Source organism: Primulina huaijiensis, unplaced genomic scaffold (genome assembly GCF_012295235.1).
Source record: "Primulina huaijiensis isolate GDHJ02 unplaced genomic scaffold, ASM1229523v2 scaffold37281, whole genome shotgun sequence".
Lineage (NCBI taxonomy): Eukaryota > Viridiplantae > Streptophyta > Magnoliopsida > Lamiales > Gesneriaceae > Primulina > Primulina huaijiensis.
The window spans coordinates 586612-607482 of NW_027358705.1; the positions used below are offsets into that span (position 1 = coordinate 586612).

The 20871-nt window shown below is 35.4% G+C and overlaps 3 protein-coding genes across 7 annotated transcripts; all 3 read left to right on the forward strand.

The window, feature by feature from the left end:
- The first annotated feature begins 1205 nt into the window (after window positions 1-1205).
- Window positions 1206-6675, forward strand: LOC140968527 (SPX domain-containing membrane protein At4g22990-like). Of its 4 annotated transcripts, none has more exons than XM_073429523.1 (11): window positions 1206-1518; window positions 2042-2146; window positions 2253-2373; window positions 2980-3291; window positions 3469-3573; window positions 3898-4352; window positions 4735-5036; window positions 5449-5618; window positions 5711-5901; window positions 6047-6180; window positions 6389-6675. In XM_073429523.1, exons 2-11 carry the CDS (start codon window positions 2091-2093, stop codon window positions 6625-6627), a joined length of 2085 nt encoding a protein of 694 aa, XP_073285624.1. In that variant the 5' UTR covers window positions 1206-1518; window positions 2042-2090; the 3' UTR covers window positions 6628-6675. The 4 variants fall into 4 exon arrangements, with proteins under 4 accessions (XP_073285624.1, XP_073285625.1, XP_073285626.1 ...); XM_073429524.1 differs by having other exon boundaries at window positions 2042-2099; XM_073429525.1 differs by lacking the exon at window positions 1206-1518 and adding an exon at window positions 1536-1841 and having other exon boundaries at window positions 2042-2099.
- Window positions 6676-7525: 850 nt separating this feature from the next.
- On the forward strand, window positions 7526-9230 carry LOC140968529 (UDP-glucuronate 4-epimerase 3-like). Its single transcript, XM_073429526.1, has one exon. The coding sequence runs from the start codon at window positions 7770-7772 to the stop codon at window positions 9096-9098; it is 1329 nt and encodes a 442-aa protein (XP_073285627.1). The 5' UTR covers window positions 7526-7769; the 3' UTR covers window positions 9099-9230.
- Window positions 9231-10212: 982 nt separating this feature from the next.
- Window positions 10213-20766, forward strand: LOC140968487 (SNARE-interacting protein KEULE-like). Of its 2 annotated transcripts, XM_073429464.1 has the most exons (21): window positions 10213-10433; window positions 11016-11074; window positions 11783-11864; window positions 12596-12674; window positions 13632-13682; window positions 13808-13904; window positions 13997-14029; window positions 14310-14435; window positions 14507-14698; window positions 14791-14874; window positions 14949-15047; window positions 15145-15218; window positions 15533-15626; window positions 16731-16856; window positions 16938-17033; window positions 17830-17949; window positions 18044-18121; window positions 19014-19210; window positions 19425-19515; window positions 19600-19689; window positions 20370-20766. In XM_073429464.1, exons 1-21 carry the CDS (start codon window positions 10361-10363, stop codon window positions 20421-20423), a joined length of 1995 nt encoding a protein of 664 aa, XP_073285565.1. In that variant the 5' UTR covers window positions 10213-10360; the 3' UTR covers window positions 20424-20766. The 2 variants fall into 2 exon arrangements, with proteins under 2 accessions (XP_073285565.1, XP_073285566.1); XM_073429465.1 differs by lacking the exons at window positions 10213-10433; window positions 11016-11074; window positions 11783-11864; window positions 12596-12674; window positions 13632-13682 and having other exon boundaries at window positions 13813-13904; window positions 13987-14029.
- The last annotated feature ends 105 nt before the right edge of the window (window positions 20767-20871 follow it).

Sequence of the window (20871 nt, forward strand, 5' to 3'; positions counted from 1 at the left end):
TTGGACTCAAGTTCCAAGTTTGTGTAGAAGTATTTTATATCTTGTGAGTGGTTTATAAATTGTCTACCTCAAATAAAGTAGTTTGGATATATATTTAAATAAATTTCACTAGATTGAAATAAGAATAAACAGTATTCAAATTGAGATAGGTGTCCCCAAAACTTCCAAATCCTTGCTTCTATGATACATGTTTGCATGGCTGTACATTACGTGCCTCTATAATTGCAATTGGAATACAATCTCATTATAATCGTAGTCCGGGAAAAAATCAGCCCGTCAACTATCCTAGACGTCGTCCAATTCTCCCATGCACACATATAAATAAGAATGCTCATTTCAAGATGTAAAGTTTGTGATTAGATCTAGACGTCGTCCAATATTATATTCTCATGCGCTCATATAAATATAAATAATGCATTTCATTTCAAGATGTAAAGTTTAGGGTTAGATCTCGGATTCGAGATCCAATTGTATCAAAATTCTCTTCCAACTAAATATAGATATATAATTTAGAAAATAAATTTTAAGTATTTAAAGATTAGGAGTTTATTAGTTGTTTCACAATTTTGTTAAAAGTAAACTAGGAATGAGCAAAATATAATAAAAATGTCAAATAATATGATCGTCTAAACATTACACCACATATGTGTATATAAATTTATACTTTCATAATGCTTATCTTAAAATATTAAATATAAAATATTAAAAAATGCTTATCTTTCATATATATCCATAGACATTTGTCTTATATTTAAAAACAATCTTATATTTTAATTTATATAAGAATTGATTTCATCTTTTACTAAAATGTTAAACATATTAAAAAATTATCTTCATACAAAGTTTGATTTAGTTTTCTTAAACTTAATGTAACCCGAAAAAAATAGCCTATTAATAATCCAAAAATTCTTTTATAGAAAGATATTAAAATTCCAGAAAAGATTGAACTCGTTGACAACTCACTCTAATTTACGTTTACAAATATGAATATTTCATAATTTCGAAGTTTGGATTATTTGAAAATAAGTAATCGAAATTAATTGATTTCGAAACTAGTATTTGGAAAAAAAAAATTAATATTTAAAGAAATGATAATTCGGAGCACGAAACAAGATAATAAAGAGTGTATATTTCTGCCTGCCAGAAATGCAGAAAAAGAAAACAAAAAGATTTGGTATAATTCCAGACGTATCCACTCCACATGACCACATTGTTTCAAGATTCGTACACACAAAACAACAAGAACACCTTGTGACCCTCCTAGTACTTGAATAAATAACATGGTTTTTATCTCTGACACTATATACAAACCTATGTAGGTACATGCAACGGTGTTATGATACTGTTAACACTGCTAAGCACCCATTGATCCTAAGCATTTCTTGGATCTGATAAATTCGGGTCTTATTCAAATTCTTCTACGAGCAATCAGGGATCCGAGTTTCCTAAATCTGGGCTCCTTGCCGTACCCGAATCGGAGTTCTCGGGACCCGTTTCTCGAGAGTACTAGTACTGCAGGTTTTTTTGTGCTTATCTAATTCCTACTCGCCGACAAATTCTCCAGAAGGCCAAAGACGAAATCTTGCTTGTTTTCTTTTGCATGCACAAACGAATCTCCGTACTTTTTAATATTCTTCTGTTTTGGTTTATGTTTTAGAACCGATTGTAGTATGTTTTGTACTGTTTCACTAAAGGGTTTTTGAGGTTATTATTTTTTTATTGGACGAGTGTAATATGATTAATGTTTTCATGTGATATATGACAGGTGTAGTTACAAGACCTTAAAAGTCTGTGTTATTTGTGGTTCAGAAGTGAACTGTTGCCAGAAAATTGTGGTTAATGTGCGAACAAGTTTTTGCTCGAAATAATTTGGCACCTAATTTTTTGTTTCTACACTTTCTCTGGTTTTGTGGTAAATTTTTAACTGTTAGAGCTTTAAATGTTTAAGTGTTTTTCATGTTTAGATTTGTTCAAGTTCACCAATTTGATAAATTGTTATTTTATGTTACTCTTAATGAAAATTTATGTTATGTTGTCGCAGTAAACATGGTTGCATTTGGGAAAAAGTTGAAGCAAAGAAGAATTGAAGAATGGCAAGGGTATGGAGAGTCGTTCCGGTTCAGATTCAATTGGGACAAACAAGAAAGTTTGTTGCATATATAGACAATTGATTTTTCCAGAGCTTTTATGTGAATTGTTAGACAATTGATTTTGCTAGAGCTTTTATGTGAATTGTTTGGGGTACTATGCAGATATTACATCGACTACAAATTAATGAAGAAAAAAGTGAAACGGTATGCTAATCAAATTGAAGCTGGAACATTAGATCAACAACATATTCTCAAGGATTTCAAGAGACTGCTGGATAATCAGGTAATACAACTCGCATGAGAATTGGACTATGCTTAAACTCGAGTATTTTTGGTTATTTGTCATGATATCATACCATGAGTTCCTTAATATCAATTAGTTTCCAGATTATCAAAGTACTTAGTGGTATAATTCCCTCAACCACGTTGTATTTTGCTTGTTTTAAAATTAATTTTTGAGTCTTTCTAGTTTATTCATTTTTTGACGTATCTGGCCCTATAGTAGTGGATGATGGCTTCCTGTTGTATCATGTGTTCCAATGTCTATGTTTTAGTCGAAATGGCTATGTTTGGCATAATGATATCGAACTTTTATTTAGTCTAGGGGAGCATAATGTTAAAAATCCTGGTTAATAACCAACACCAGCATTAAGAGGAAACTGAAACTTGTGGTCTTGACCTTTCGATGTGTTTCGACTAACATGCGGGAGAACATTTTTATCTGATAGTATATTTGTGCTTGTGACCTAATCTTGATGGAAATATTCTGTCATCATGGTCGCATTTATAAATATTTTTTATAAAATCACATTTATAATTTCTGATATATGAAGATCACGTGATCTCTATTTTCCTCCTAAGATTATGTGATTTTTTGTTTGAACTACAGATTGAAACTGTTGTTCTCTTTATGTTGGAACAACAAGGCCATCTTGCAAGAAAAATCTCACACCTGAACAAGCAACACGAATCTATTCAGGATGAGCCTCACATATTGAAAATATGTGAGCTACGGGAAGCTTATAGGTCAGCTGGGCAAGATCTCTTGAAGCTTCTCTTTTTTGTTGAAATTAATGCCGTTGGTCTGCGGAAGATCCTTAAGAAATTTGATAAGCGATTTGGCTACAAGTTCACAGATTACTATGTGAAAACTCGCGCTAATCATCCTTATTCTCAGCTTCGACAAGTATTCAAGCATGTGGTAATATGCTTAGATGGAAATGAATCCCTGCAACTTACATTTTCTAGTTCTTTTTGCAACACCTATACAATCAATATCTTTGTCGTATAGTGTTGCATTAAAGGACAGTAAACTTATAAAGTTATCTTGATGAAACTAGCCATTTTTTTTTATCTCCTGCTTGACTGGTGATTCCAGGGGTTAGGAGCTGTTTTTGGAGCTATTTCTCGCAATCTTGCTGATCTTCAGGACCGCCAAGGAAGCTACTCATCGATTTATGACCAGCCTTTACTTCTCCTCCAGGTATCCACAACTTCATCACACAGTTAGCTTTCCTTGATTTTAATGAATCTCCTTGTGATACCTTGTCCCATATCTGGTTGTGAGAAGAGTGTGAGTTTATAAATCTATGCTTTAATTTTCTGGCAACAAATGCGAAGTTTTACTAGTATAGTCCTTTCTGTGAACTCTTGTTAGCGACCTGTGTTGCTATAGCAAAATCCATTGTCTAGAGCTTGCTTACACACTCCTGTGAGCCTGCCCGAGGCATGACATTTGGATTGTAGCTGGCTCGTTTTCTTGAAAGCACAGTAGTCTATGTATATTGCTTAAATAGTTTATCTGCAGGATCCTGTTGTCGATTTAATAAAATCAGCTATCGATAGATTAGCCCACTCAACGAACTTCCTCAACTTTTTGGGGCAACATGCACTTATTATGCAAGAAGAGTTGCCTTCTCCATTGGAAGAACATGTTGATGATCAGACATACCATTTCATGTCGCTTATGTTGAACTTGGTGAACACATTTCTTTACATGGTGAATACATATATTATCGTTCCAACAGCAGATGACTACTCTATGAGCCTGGGAGCAGCAGCAACTGTCTGTGGAATAGTGATTGGGGCAATGGCGGTAGCGCAGATATTTTCTTCAGTTTATTTTAGTGCTTGGTCTAATAAATCATACTTCAGACCTCTGGTATTTAGCAGCATAGTCCTTTTTGTTGGCAATGTGATGTATGCATTGGCGTATGATTTCAATTCTTTAGCAGTGCTTCTGCTTGGTCGTCTATTTTGTGGGTATGTAACTATTTTCTCTCATTCTTGTTCTCGCATATTTTGTCCAATCTTATCTACTAATCCAATTATACTGATATTCATTTTTCATGCCTACTATCTTTTTTATTTCTGCGGGACTCGCAAAAGCATCTACTTTTTATCTGTGCCATTTTACGAAAATAAAATGATTAACTCGAGCGGGTAGAAGATTAAGTTGTACAATATTGCAAACATTTTCATCATCCTCCCAAAGACCAAGGTGGAATAGGGTAGTAAACTTTCTGCTCTGTCGTTAACTAAATAATAAATGAATCCTTCCATTCCTTATAGAATCAAAAGTATTTCCTATCATAATGACTTGGACATGATTTATTGGCACTGTCCACCCTTCATGATTTTTCAGGTTTGGCTCTGCCAGGGCTGTTAATCGCCGTTACATTAGTGACTGTGTGCCAGTCAAAATCCGGATGCAGGCTTCAGCAGGTTTTGTTAGTGCTAGTGCTCTAGGAATGGCTTGCGGCCCAGCACTAGCTGGCTTACTTCAAACTGAATTCAAGATCTACAATTTCACTTTTAATCAAGTCACTCTGCCCGGTTGGGTAATGGCTCTGTTGTGGTTAATCTATATGATATGCTTGTGTTTTTCGTTCCGAGAACCTGCTCGGGAGGCTGAAGTCAATCCTGACCCTCGAGAATCTAGTGCTGGTATATTTATGCATATAATCTCTTTAATTTTTTAATTTATTTTTCCCCTAACGTGGACTGGAAGAACATATATTGGCTGTTTGGTTACCTGAAGGGGAAAAAGAGAGAAAACCTGTACCATTGGCCTTAAATTCTATTTATGTTTCCGTGTGATCTCCTCTTTCACTGTGGTAGTATGTGAGTCGACTATAGAGTTTATTTGCTACTTACTGAACTTGACAATACTTTGCGTTTAGGGAGTTTAAGAACTATACTTTCAGAGATTTGAGGGCGGTATAGTTATGAGGTAGAGTTGTTGCAAGGAAAATATGTTCATGTTTTGAGTGGACAAATCTGTATATCAACTCTCTCTTAAAATTCATGAAATTTTAGCAATGACACTTTGTAATCTGAACCATTTTTTTTACCGTAGAGCAAGATAAGATTGAGAAGGGTCTCAGGCAACCGCTACTTCTACCGTCAACTGAAAATGGACAAGATTCGGATCAAGAATGTGATGAAAGTGAAGAGTCTTTGGAGGACTCTCGTCTACCAGCCAAATCTCTTGGATCAGCCTACAGATTACTTACGCCTTCAGTAAAGGTAACACCTTCCATGTATTTGATAAATTAATCTTAGATATGGGACTCGATAGAACAGTAGGAATTCTTTAAAGTGTCCATGCTATTTTACAGGTTCAGTTGTTGATTTACTTCATGCTTAAATATGCAATGGAGATTCTGCTTTCAGAATCGAGCGTCGTCACAACCTACTATTTTGGTTGGACAACAGGAACAGTGTCGATTTTTCTTGCCTCCCTCGGCCTAATGGTTCTTCCAGTAAACTTCATTGTCGGAAGTTACATAAGCAATATGTACGAGGATAGGTAATTTTAACTCATCAATTCCGATTTCCAAGTAACCATTTCCATCAATCTGTTAATCAACGTTGCCTTAATGATGAAGTCGAATTGTGTTCCAAACATTACATATAGAGCAGCTGATCGATATTAATCGTCGACTTTCTTGCAGGCAAATATTACTGGCATCTGAAATTGTTGTCTTACTTGGAATACTTTTCAGCTTCCATCTTATAATCCCTTATTCTGTTCCACAATATGTCTGCTCAGGCCTCATCATGTTTGTTTCTGCTGAAGTGCTGGAAGGTTAGATTTCTGTTTTTCTTTTTTACTTTTTATGACTAGTGGTCTAAGCATTGTGGTTTGTATATACTTTTAAAGCCATTCGAGCTCGAGTAGTCCTATATTCGAGCTCAACTAAGTAATCAGCATTCATACATACTATTCCAATTTGTGTTGGAAGATTTAATGCTCTAATCTAACACCATATATGTACTTTTTTTAACTGTTGCAGGAGTAAATTTGTCTCTCCTCTCCAGAGTAATGTCGTCAAGGCTTTCTCGTGGAACCTACAACGGTGGCCTTCTATCGACCGAAGCTGGAACACTCGCCCGAGTGATCGCAGATGCAACGATCACCCTCGCGGGGTATTTGGGAGAGAGTAAACTATTAAACGTGACCCTTTTACCTTCTCTTGTCATCTGTGTAGTATCCATAGTTGCTACTTGTTTTACCTACAATTCTTTGTATTAACCCTAATGCTTTGAAACTATATGTTCTTGAGCAAGATCTTTTAAATTCTTTAGCATTGTAAAATTAAGAACTACAATTGACACACAAAAGTTCAGCTGCCTTTTGTGTTCAGTTCACGGAGTGAGGGATTTTTGTCACTTTTACGTTGCTCAAACTGTGTTATTCAAAAAGGAGATTTTCATAGTCTACATTTTTCCGAGGTAAAGTGGATTTATTTTATTTTGTATTTGTAACTCATAATATTAGGTAAATATTTAAACCTAATGCATGAAATTTAAAATTATAAACATAAATGGAAAATTTAATGAAATTTCCCTTATTTAATGGTGGTTTCCATTTTAACATGAACGAAATCAGTTGCTAAATTATTGGGTTAAATCAAGAATTTATTTTGACGGGGCAGTAAAATAAATTATTTGCATTAAAGGTGATGATTAGTAAAAGTTGCTCAATAAATATAAAATATTGCAAGAATTTGTCTCTATCAAATAAATTATGATGTTGGGAAAAATACTAAATTATTTGCCTTTTTACTTTGTATTTATTCATGATTACTCATATTTCAAAAAGCTTTGAAATTATTATTACTGTAATAAAAAATAAAGAAAATAAGTTTGACTTGTCTATGTTAATATGGAATTTATTCTGAGACGATCATATATATCAATATGATTTGATCAATATTTATAATAAAAGACAATATTTTTATGAATTGGATTAAATTAAAAATTTATCATACAAAATTAATTTATAAGACGATTTTATACGAGTTTTTAATATAAATAAACTCAAAAATGATCCAAAAAGCTCAAACTAAATATAAATAAAATAAACAAAAATAGAAACAAAATTTATATTATAATTAATTTTCCCAAATTCCTCGGACTTTTCGAAATAAATACAGAGAACCTTTTGCTTAGTGATCGCCAGCGCACCACCGCCGCCCACCATCCCTTATAAACCCCTCCCATTTCTTCATCCCGCAGATTGCAATCACACGGTGAGGGGGAAAATTGCTTGCCCCTTGATTGTGGGAAGAACTTCAATGCAATTAACACTCTAAATCTCGGCCATTTCAGCCTACTTTGAGTTTTGCAATCGGGAAAATTGAGAAGAATTCGAGTTTTTTTTGGGGAATTCTAATGGCGCAACTGAAGTCCATACTGTCTCATTTTGATACGATCATCCCTTACAGTCCTGCGAAGGTCAAACCTGACAAGACGGCGGCGTACGGCTTCCACCGCTTGCGTTTTCCTCCAAGAATCACTCTTTGGTCCTTTCTGTTTCTCTTTTTGCTGCTTCTTTTCTTCTTCTGCTCTCCGCCTTCCTCCACTTCTGCCGGGAAGCGCCGTAGCCTCCAGAACACGGGTTTTTCGGGCAGGAATAGGTTGAACCCGAATTGGGAAACCAAGGCCCGTAACTCGGCACGTCCTCGTTCTAAATCTGGCTTCTCTGTTCTTGTCACTGGGGCTGCTGGCTTTGTTGGAACCCACGTAGCCATTTCTCTTAAACAACGAGGCGACGGCGTTGTTGGGTTTGATAATTTCAACAATTACTATGAAATCGGGCTGAAAAAAGCCCGGAAATCCCTCCTTGAGCGCCAGTGCGTGTTTATAATAGAAGGTGACATCAATGATGCTGCTTTGCTTGGTAGGTTGTTTGAGATTGTGCAGTTTACCCATGTAATGCATTTGGCTGCGCAGGCTGGTGTGCGATATGCAATGCAGAACCCCAGTTCTTATATTCATAGTAATGTTAATGGCTTCGTTACCTTGCTCGAGGCATGTAAAAATGCTAACCCTCAGCCTAGTATCGTGTGGGCCTCATCTAGTTCTGTTTATGGTCTCAATTCTAAGGTACCCTTTTCGGAAAAAGATAGGACCGACCAGCCTGCTAGTTTGTATGCAGCCACTAAAAAGGCTGGTGAAGAGATAGCACATGCTTATAATCATATTTACGGGCTTTCGATCACGGGGCTGCGTTTTTTTACTGTTTATGGGCCCTGGGGAAGACCTGACATGGCTTACTATTTCTTCACCAAGGATATATTGAGAGGGAAAGAGATAAAGATTTTTGAAGGGGCTAATCATGCTACAGTTGCTAGAGACTTTACGTACATTGATGATGTGGTGAAGGGTTGTTTGGCAGCTTTGGATGCTGCTAAGAAGAGCACCGGGAGCGGGGGGAAGAAAAGAGGTGCTGCACAGTTCAAAATCTATAATCTGGGCAATACGAGCCCTGTGCCCGTGGCGAAACTTGTGAGTATCCTAGAGAAGTTGTTGAAGACGAAAGCGAAGAAGAAGGTGTTGCCGATGCCCACGAACGGGGACGTCTTGTTCACGCACGCGAATATAAGTTTGGCTGCGAAAGAGCTTGGTTATAAGCCCAGCACTGATCTGGAGACCGGGTTGCAAAAATTCGTGGAATGGTATCTCGGTTACTACGGCTCAAAGAAAAAGAGTGCTTGGTGAAACGCCATATCATACATGGCGGTTCTAGCTTAGTTAATATTCATGTTTTCCTTGTCAAAAGCACATTCCAGTTTATGCTCCTATCCAGTATAGCTTGTTGATTTATGAGAATGGTGCAGCCTTTAGTCTGCTAGAATGCTCTTATTATTCTTTGATGGACATTTTAGATGGTTTCTGTTGGTTAAGTTACCTACCACATTGCTAATTTTAGCTATTTCAGCTTGTAGTCAAGACATTGTACATTCTCTGATGGTTACATCTTCATCATCTGGTAATAATAATAACCATGCAGTTGTGCCTGTGTTTCTGCTTGCTTATTTGTCCTCGTTCAATCTTGCTTAGTTTGTATGGGGAAAAGTTCAAATTTTAGCTTAGTTTGACCATGTATTGATTCTCTCTATGTATGATTTTTCCAGGAAAAGTTCATTTACTCGTCGTCTGGTCTGAAAAATGAATATGAGTTGAGGTTTTGCCCCTTCGTTTGTCCCTTAAAATACTTTTCCTTCTTTTAATAATGTTTAACACTAAATTTACACCTAAATTTCTTCACTATTTTTTTTCATTTTCTACAATTTTATTGACCTTGATGATCATATAATATGTTTAAGTATTTATATCCAAAATAAACGTATTATTGATGCAATATATATAAGGTATATGTATTGTATAAGTTGTAAGTAAGAAATAAAATATATCTAGAGAGGTCAAAAGACGACATAGTCGACAAACAAATTTATCAAGAAACGCGTCTCGTTACAAGGCGCCATTATGGCCGGATTTCGATTAATGTAAATATTAAATTAGAAATACAAGAGAATATATTTAAATGAATATTTATTATATATAAATATATAATATAAATATATATATAAACAAAATGATATTTTATAATTAAATTATATAATGCCATAATGTTTAGCTGAATAAACAGTGGCACCCAAACAATAAAGATAATAATGTTTATTTCAATTTTTTTAATAATAATAAGTTAATCGCCCGACCCGGAATAGTTAAGAGCGTAATAAAGTCCTAGAAAGTCAAATATTCGGGCTTGATCAGTCAAACACACGTAAAGCCCGAATATGAACTCCGTTTATTATTCTAAACTCAAATATCAAACAAGCCATTTCCTATATCTTTTTCGCCTGAGATTTTTCCTCCACCCTTCAAGAAGAGCTCAGGACCTTCGATCAACGACACTTGGGATCGATCAATTAAGGAAAACACGAAGTCATAGCTTGTAGAACATCGAATTTCGTGCCATGTCGATGTCTGATTCGGATTCGTCGTCGCAAGGCGGCGAGTACAAGAATTTCCGCCAAATTAGCCGTGAAAGTTAGTCAATCTCTAACATCTCTACGCCTTTCTAGTCCTTCACGTGTTTGTGTCAACGTTTTTTTTTTTATACTAATTTTTATGTTTGCGTGGTTATGTGATTGAGTTGTCGTTATTTATTTATGTTGAGTGAACTATTTCAGGTGTTTTCTGATTTGTTATGTAGTTCTGTTTCTGTTATTATGTATGTTGAATTTGAAATTCAAGTTAATTATTATTTGTTGAACTTGATCTCCATGTTGCGATGCTGATATTCCTTTCGAAAAAAATGAAATTTGCAATCCCTCATAGCGAAGAAAGAGTTGTCGTGGAACACTTAAATGTATTTTGTGCTTGTTTAGCGTTTGAGTTGACATTTCTTCACTCAAAGGCCTAAAATTTTTAATTTAAAATAATATCTTAAATTTAAAAGTTACAAACGCTTTTTGAAATAACCGAAATCACATCTATACTGCAACTCAGTTTGTTCGGTGTAATTTGTGTGATTGCATTGCTATACTGAATCATGGCGTTCTGGTTTTATTTGATTTTGTTGAATTGCCTACGCTATTTGTCACTTTGATTGTTTTGTGTGATTTTCAGGATTATTATATGAAATGCTTCGATCAGCCAAAACAGGGGACTCTAAGTCAAGCTGGAAGGTAGAAGCAATTGTAGATAGAATTTGTGTTTTGGTTTTGTCTTCATTGTTTGGGTTTATGTTGATATTCTCTGATATATATTCAGAACATCCTTGTATATAAGTTTGCTGCTTACCAGAGTGATATAATCTAAATACCCCTATATTCAAACATTTATCAGGGCTATTAGATATATGTTATGTTTGTTAAGCAATATTTTTGTCTCTTTCGGCAGCATATTTTTTCGTAAAATTTCTCGACGAGCTCAATGTATGAAGGCTTACTAAAAAAACACCAACCATGAATGCCATCCATCAGGAGTTTGGGGCTTGAAACGAAGTCAATTTGATCAGATTACTGAAGGTTTTTGTTCAAGATTAATTTGTGCCTGGCCTGCTGGCCAGTTATGAAAACCAGTTTTGGTGATTGGAGCATGTAATCTAGCATGGATAGCTAAGGAATTTACTCCAATCATGGGTTGAGCAATAAACAACCTTATTTGCTTTGCAGCCTCGCTTCCGAGTGTAAATTTGATAGAAAATCTTTTGATTTGATTATATGTTAAAGTCTACAAACATTGAAAGTAAACCATCACCCTTGACAGGTTAACATAAGTTCTTGTGCTTGTTTGAACTGTCATGAGGATGTTACTAGATTTTGATCATACATAGCTTTTGTTCAACTATGAACGGTAAGATTTCCTCACCGTCCAGTTTTAATAATTTGTAGGTACTTATCATGGACAAGGTAACTGTTAAAATAATGTCGTGTGCATGCAAGATGGCGGATATCACGGAGGAAGGAGTTTCATGTAAGATATAGAAAGGCCAGTCTCTGGAGAAATCATATATTTATCATTATTAGCTAACCTTGTATTTTTCTTTTAATTCTGCTCTAGCCTGCTGTGGAAATGGTGTTTTTTATGCAAAAGATGTATGCTTTTACAATTTTACAATTGTCACTAGATGGAACTTTGAACTCTAAACAGGTCTTGACTCTTGAGCCATGTTTGTTACATGTGAATTGCTTAAGAACATATTTTGGGCATCAAAGTGTGTATCATTTTCAGGGGTTTGTAACCTTTGTTTGCCCACTTGTTTTTTTAAAATTAGCCATCACTCAGTCAGCAACCAAGCAACAGTTTTTGTTCCTTCTTGAATAGCAAAATACATTGAATCTTGTAATATGTCAAAGTTTGTCCATTGAATATCAGTTCTTGGGAATTTCTAGGGTAAACAAGACTTGCTTTGATAATGTAGGATTGGTAATCTTGTACCTTAATGATTTTTAAATTGATTATTCTTCTTTGCTGTTTTGCATTTGGACTCCATTTGGAAAATTCCTTGCTAAATGATTTTGGAATAAGAATCAGGCACTTGATTGATTCTGGAGTATAAAATGCAGTGGCTTACTCAATTCATCTTTAACAAAATTTACCTCATTGGTTGTATTATGAACCAGTCGTGGCACATGGTTCTTCCTTTCTATTGTAATATGACTTTATTGAGTTTGAGTAGGCAATGAATTGTGTGATATTTGCAGTGGTGGAGGACATACACAAGCGAAGACAGCCACTGCCAACCATGGATGCCATATATTTCATTCAGCCAACCAAAGAGAAGTAACGGTTCTTATTTCCTCATCTTTTGAATAGCAAACCAATTATTTTAAATTGTACTGCTTGTTTATAGTTCAATAAATTCACATCTTTTTGTTGCCCCCATAACTTTCTAGGTCTGAGTGGGTCTTAATCGACATGTATTTCATTGATATATAATACGTTTTGGATATTGTTATTTCGCAATTTTATAGGTGTAATCATTTTGACTAAGAATCTGAAGTGATTGCTGTGCTTTTCTTTTGAGACAGATCATCTTTCTGTATGGATGAATAAATTGGTTTATGGATTAGTTTGGCATTTCCTCCGCCAGTGATTTTTTCACTACTGTAAGCAAATTTGTTTTAACAAGAAAAGGAGCTGGCAATGAACATGTTCAAGAGAGAATGTATACAATTATTATTAATTGGTGCTGAAGAATCAGGTTAAGGATTGGGAAATTCAAAAAGGACAGAGTTGTTATAACACTTTGGTGATGCTTCGGCATCTACTATTCTTTTAAAATTCACCTTAGCATCATTTTTTACTAACTTCATATAATGACAGTCATTTGTTCCTTTATAGTACTGTTCATGTAGCTCAATTATATGGGAATAAGTTCTGCATTTCATAAGCAAAAGTCCCGGTCGAATTATCGCTGGTTTGTGATGCTCATTTGTGTCACACAGCGTCACAGCCTGTGCTGTGAGATCTTTAACTGATGTGCGGTTGACCTTGGTTGTCAGTTTGCTGTCATCTTTTCAGTTTTTCAATTTCTGAGTTTTATGTGTTTTTGCAGATGTCAGAGCTGTCTGTCTCTCAAGTTTAAGGCATTTATACTTTTTGTTTAATCTACTCAATCTTGCTTCTTAAATATGTCTTCATTTTTAATTTGTGCATGACAAAATTTCTGGTTTTTCTCCCCCATTTCTGCCACCCTTTCATGCATGCTCTCATCTCTGTGTTTTCCTTGTTATGCAGCATTGTTATCTTTCTTTCAGATATGTCCGGAAGATCACCCTTGTATAGAAAGTATGACAAGTATTTGATTGTTTGTTTCAGTCTTTCAACAATTTTTTGAAGTCCTTTGCTTCATCTTTATAAAATGCTTACTGGTAGTCTCTTTCCTTTTTCTACCTGCTTTTGTTTTCTATCAGGGCATTCGTCTTCTTTAGCTCACCTGTATCTCGAGAGTTGGTTAGTCACATAAAGAACGATGGAACTGTTTTATCTCGTATTGGCGCCTTGAGAGAGGTTATAACCACACTTGAACTTTTTGATGTGCGTTCTTTTTTTCATACTGTTAGATTTGGTCTTTGTTCTAATTTTGGATCAGAAATCTGCAGATGAATCTGGAATATTTTTCCATTGATAGTCAGGTATGCTATCCCCCTTTCGAAATCTTTCGTCTCCAACTGTTAATTTTCTTTCGAGGAGAATGGATTCTGAAACTATAATGGGTTCTATATGTGTGACAGACATCCCCTGTAGAATTTTCGAATTTAAAATTGTATGACTTAAGAATGAAAATAAGACAAGATACAGGGGTGACACCTGACAATTGCTAGCTCTCAATTTTTTAAAACTGTTGTATGGTGTGAAATTGGAATAATCTTGTACCTATAGAGAGGTTTGTGACAAATATTATTGTAACTACAGGGTTTTGTCACTGACAATGATAGAGCTCTTGAGGATCTATTTGGGGATGAAGAAAGTTCTCGTAAAGGTGATGCATGTTTGAATGTGATGGCTACTCGTATAGCTACAGTATTTGCATCATTGCGGGTATGTAGGTTATAGATTATGTGCCATATCCAAATTTGTGTCAAGACCTGCATAACTTTGTCACCTGACAGGAGTTTCCATCCGTGCGCTACCGTGCTGCCAAATCACTTGATCCTAATACAATGACCACTTTTCGCGATCTAATTCCTACAAAGCTGGCTGCTGCTGTTTGGAACTGTCTCATGAAATATAAATCCAGCCTCCCTAATTTCCCCCAGTCGGAGACATGCGAGCTGATAATTTTAGATAGATCTATAGACCAGGTTTGAACTGTCGGTTTGTTGACTGAAATTACAAATAATCGCTGAATCCAAGTCTCGTGCGCATATGTGACGTTATGCTATTTTGCATGAAGATTGCTCCAATTATACATGAATGGACATATGATGCGATGTGCCATGATTTATTAAATATGGAAGGGAATAAATATGTTCATCAGGTAAGTCATTGAATTGTTTCTTATATGTTTGTTTGGGTGAGTGTAAACTCTGCAATCACTAGTATACTTCTCAGGTCCCGAGCAAAACAGGTGGTCTTCCGGAGAAGAAAGAAGTCCTTTTGGAGGATCATGACCCCATTTGGCTTGAGCTCCGTCACTCTCATATAGCTGATGTATGTAGAATATGCAAAAATGTTACATTTGTATGAAATTTCTGGTTTTGAAAGGAGCGGATTGTAAACTTATTTTATCACTTGTTTACTATATCAGGCAAGTGAACAATTGCATGAGAAGATGACAAACTTTGTATCAAAAAATAAAGCAGCACAAATCCATGGTTCAAGGTTGGTTCAAAGATTTTGGTTTCTAGCATCTGAAACGTGCATCTTCATTGGAGATGTCGTAGGAAGCATGTTTATCTCCATGTTGGAAGAGAGGTCCATTAAAAATTATTACTTTTTTACAATCAATTAAATGCTTGAACATTATGTTTTTATGGAGGATGTTTAAAACGTGCACCAAGTAGACAGTAGGGTACAGTGTTAAACTTGTGGGATTTAGATTATCGAATATTGGCTACTGTTTGCTGTATTTCTATTTAGTAACTGGTTGCTTGGTAGCTTTTATTATAATATTTAATGCACTGTGTTATGTGTAGGGATGGTGATCTGTCTACTCGGGATTTACAAAAGATGGTTCAAGCTCTGCCTCAATATAGTGAACAAATTGAAAAGCTCTCCCTTCATGTTGATGTAAGTCTCTAGAATTTCTTACTATGTCAATACTTGATCTCAGCTAATGTCGTTGGCACTTACAAAAGTGTCACAGTTTGATCTGAGTTTGGTTATGTGGCTGCTGCTGGCCGGTTCCGCCACTGGTTGTATCTTGCAATGAACTTACCATGAGGCTAATTTTGTGTATATGATCATATTCATGTGAACATATTTCGCGCCTCATGCATTGGCAGGTATAATTAGTGATGTGAACACCAAGAATATGTTGAAGACATCCAGTGTAAATGCTCCAAATACTTTCCTCGTGATGCAAACAATCAATAAACAAACTGTAGCATAAATTGAAGCTAGTTCATTGTTGTATAATAATCGGAAACCAATTCAATTGTTGTGTAATAATCGGAAATCAAATTCCATGAATTTTTTAATTGATTTTTTGGGTGACACTGGTTCATAGAACAAAGATAATGGAGCGTCGATGTATGAATCTTGATAATTTAATTTATTTACAAATTTATAAGAATTCTTAACAAGTTTAAGAGTGGATCCACAATTTAATAGATGGAAGATATCTAATTTGTGAAAACTTAATTTATCTACGATATACATATATGAAAATTTAAGCCTGCAGCCTTAAAATATAGTTGAATTCAATCCTTAAAAATAGCATGATAAAATTAAATTTAATAATATAAAACATGCATAAGATTTTCTACTTTTTTTATCCCAATGGCAGGCATGAAAAGGTATGTGTGGTCTCATTGATCTTGATTAGGATTACATCATTCAGGATAAGTCCTATAGGTGCTACTTTTTTGAAGAATTAATGGAAGAAGTTTGGTTTTGTTAGCTCATATCTCAGTTTTACAATGATATATACCTTTTTGTGGCATGAAATGCTGTTCACTTTCAAAAATATGAATTGATATATCGAATGATACCACATGTACATATCGAATGTTACCTTCCGTACGACATGTGGTATTTTTCCCTGTTGATGCTTTATCTTTAACAAATAGCACATATTATTTCATTAAAGACCAGTGTTAAACAAGCCAATGACAACATCGTATTTTTGGATTGCTTCTTTTCTTTGTTACCTAATTATTTGTTCTTCATCAGATTGCAGGAAAGTTAAACAAGACTATCAGGGAATCGGGGCTTAAAGAAGTTGGGCAACTAGAGCAGGACCTGGTTTTTGGAGATGCTAGTACCAAAGACCTTATTAATTTTCTTAGAGTAAAAGAGGCTAGTTTTTTTCCTTTTTCTACATCTTATTTTTTGTTTGTGAAAACACTCTTAGCATATTTGGTGGTGTGATATTATCAGGATGTATCACGTGAAAATAAGTTGCGATTATTGATGATTTATGCTGCTGTTTATCCTGAGAAATTTGAGGATGGAAAAATTGCAAAACTAATGGAGGTTGGTGCCACTTTTATCATTAGTTTTGCAATTATGTAGCTTAATTTTGCATATTTTTTTTTATTTTGGTGTATTTCATTTTTTGTATCTTAACTCTCAGCAGTGCTTAACTTGAAGAAAGAGTTTTGACGTTATATTTGCATTTACAATTTGGAATACCTCTTTATGATGCATTTCTTTTACTGATTTCTACCGGATGTAGACACGTCGATAGATTGATAGCTGATGTCTTTTTTATGTATATATGGGAGGCACCTCCTTACTGTCACTGATAAATAAATGCGATTTATCTTTTAAAAAAAAGTGTGGCAACCGCTTACGCTTATCTTTGTGAGCAGTCGGACATACTATTATCTTATGCATTTTCGCCTATCTGACATCTGCCATAATTTTCCAACAAGTGCCAATATTCTGTCATGAAGAAACAACTAGAACTCATTTTACCGCAAATCTATCAGCTTCTGATAAACCCAACACCTACTCTAAGCCCATGATATCCATAAAACAGTTTATATATCCAATAGAATGACGTCTGTTCCACTCTTTGGAAGTTTCTTATTTAAAGATGTGATATTAATTAGGCATAATAATTCTAATATGGAGGTCTGCCATGTCTGTTTTACTGCTTTTCGCACGCTCACACAATTGTCTCTACGCTTTAATTTTTGTGGTTTTTATCCTGGACAATGGTCACGCAAACAGGCTACTCAAGTCTTTGCAGTGTCATTTATAATTCTGATTTGTTTTGTGGTATATCGTTCATACCATAATTAACATCTTGATGTATGTAATGTAGTTGGCAAGACTACCTATGGATGATATGAATGCGATTTACAATATGAAATTTTTGGAGGCATCATCAGACACCAAAAAAAGCTCAATTGTACCATTTTCCCTTAAATTTGACGTTAACAAGGTACCGGATCTGTTGTCAAACAAAGTGATCATGTTTTTCGAATAACCCCTGCTTCTAATGCATAGGTTTTAACCTTTTCTCGTTGGTTTTGCAGAAGAAGCATGCTGCTCGAAAAGACCGTCCTGGTGAAGGATCGACATGGCAACTATCACGTTTTTACCCTGTAATAGAGGTAGTCTATTCTCTTTTTTATTTTTCTGGTTTCTAGTAACCTCATAAAATAACATTCTTTGATTGTCTTTGTTGGGTAATGGGTTTGGTGCTCAAAATGGGAGAGAGTCGATGCAGTACGTTGTGACGATTAAATTGAAAATTAATCTTAGACAGGAGAAATTGCATGATTCTTCCTTCATGCAGGTGAGTAAGAGAAGAAGAGTCTGTGATTACTAAATCCCTTCAACATCACATTGTGGGTCATTGAGGGTTGGAATTGAAGCACATAAACCAGAAGCATCGGTAACCAACAAATGTTCTGGCAAAGGTTACAGCTTGGAAGAGACTCTGATGGGTGGAATTATCATGTGCTTTTACCTATACCTATTAGGGTGTACAATTTTATAATGTTAAACAAATCACCTGGTGAAATAATCATAGTAATGAGAAATATACAAGAGAATGCATTATTTCCTCCTCAAATAACAATTCAATTTGCATGTTTTGGAGGTTCTTTAACGTTTCTTATGGAAAATTTGTAAAAGAAAAGACCAACATATTTTGTTGTTCGTTGGGTTTAGTTAGAGGAAGTTTATCCCATCGTGATGCTTTTAGACTCTGATTTTGAGTGTCATCATTGATAAGCGGCTGAAACTGTTAGACACTGATTTTGTTGTGATACTTTTAAGAACAGATGGGCAAGTTCAAAGGATTATCATTTCGTTGTCATAATTCTAAGAATGCTTCAGTGAGATTAAACAGGCACTATAAGAGTCAATTGTGAAATTTGGAGTTATTTGTGTTTGTGTTGTTATTGTGAAATTTGGAGTTATTTGTGTTTGTGTTGTTATTATGCCTTCTATTTTACTTGGAATGGACTTCTTGCTTAAATGTTGCTTGTTGCCATGCAGGAACTCATTGAAAAACTTAGTAAAGGTGAACTACCAGAGAAAGATTATCCATGTATGAATGATCCAAGTCCAAGTTTTCATGGAACTGTTCATGGAGCATCTGTAAGGACAGGTCAACTTCCACCTCCTCATTCAATGAGATCAAGACGGACAGCAACATGGGCTCGTCCTCGAAACTCTGATGATGGGTATTCAAGGTAATTCTATGGCTTTTGATTTGTTGTTTGCGTTGCAATTTTTCCCCTGAACTACTGTCAATCGAAAAAGTTATGCATTGTTCATTTGTATTCAGTCAAAAACGTTGTATTACTATGTAGTTTCTGATCATTCTTCGTATTCCTATCTGATGCATACAGTAAATTTACCTCCACAATTGCCTTTTTTTAAAATAAAAAGTTGTTTTTCATGCAGCGACTCGATTTTAAGGCATGCGTCTAGTGATTTCACAAAGATGGGTCAACGACTTTTTGTGTTTATTGTTGGTGGAGCTACACGATCTGAGGTATTCATTTTGGGATGCCTTCTCTCCTCTCTGTTTCTCTGCTGGGGCACACTGTGATCTCTTCTTAAACTTGTTCCATTGCAGCTACGGGTTTGCCACAAGTTGTCAACAAAGCTGAAACGAGAAATCGTTCTGGGATCTTCTAGTCTGGATGATCCTCCACAATTTATCACGGTACAAAACTTGTTTCTTTTCCCCAGTACCCTTTACATTGCATCCATTTATTGACCATGCTGAAGTGCAAACAGTTCTGGTGCGATAAAAATTGACCCTAAAACTGTTATTAGACATACCAAAATTATTTAGTATTCAAAGGACGGGGTTAGTTTTCTATTGGTTAAAATGAATTTCATTGGCCGAGAATAGTTTTACTTGGTTAAATTGAATATCATCATCTGAAAAACAAGGAAAAAGTTCATAGCTAGTTGGTCTTCGGGGTATATAATTTATGCAAGGGGTGCTAATGCTTGAAGGCACTATGAATTAATGTTACTCTCTGTCTGTAGCATCAGTAGGCAAGAACAGTTCGTTTGTTTGTGCTCTAACAATTAAACAAATGTTCCTATTGCCTAACCCAAAGATTTCAGGCTAATCTTTGTACGCCTTAAAGACCCAAGATATATGGGTTGAGTGTTTCAGGTGGGTTCCAATGTAATAGTCATTTATCTTATATTTTGAAAAGTATTTACTTCACAAATGTGGTGTATTTTAAGTCAAATCCGATATAGCAGTCCTTTACCACAAGAATAGAATCTCTTTTCTGCTTTCTTGCTTATGTTAATGGCCTCCTTGTCTGTCTATGTTTAGACTAGTTCTTACAATCAACGTCAACCTTGTTTGGTCGTTTTGTGCAGAAATTGAAGCTGTTGACTGCAAGTGAATTGTCTCTCGATGATCTTCAGATCTAGATACCCAATTAAGGTGAAGCTGAATGTGCAATATTATCCATGCACGCTTACCAATTGTAATAATAGATAATCCAGATATAGTTGTTATCATATTCGCTGCCTATGCCTGGTGAAGCAGTCGTTGCTGCTTCTGATGCGGTTGCCTGCTTCGACAGGTTGGGTTCATGGTTTATCTTGCCAAAGCTTTCACTAGGTTCATCAATTGGGCATCGGATAGCTGTGTTTTGTAAATTATTTGTTGAGGTTCTGTGGAAATTCACGTGGTGTGTGCAAGTATATTCTTTGAATTGGCGTGAAACTGGGAATTTGGCAGTTTCAGATAATAATGTCGTGATTTAATTTATGCTGACCTCAATTGCTAAATAGCACACATTTGAGGCTCCCTGTGATTCAGTTCATCGATCCAGTGGTATTTGTCTCAAACTGTGAGGACCTGTGATTCGTCGCG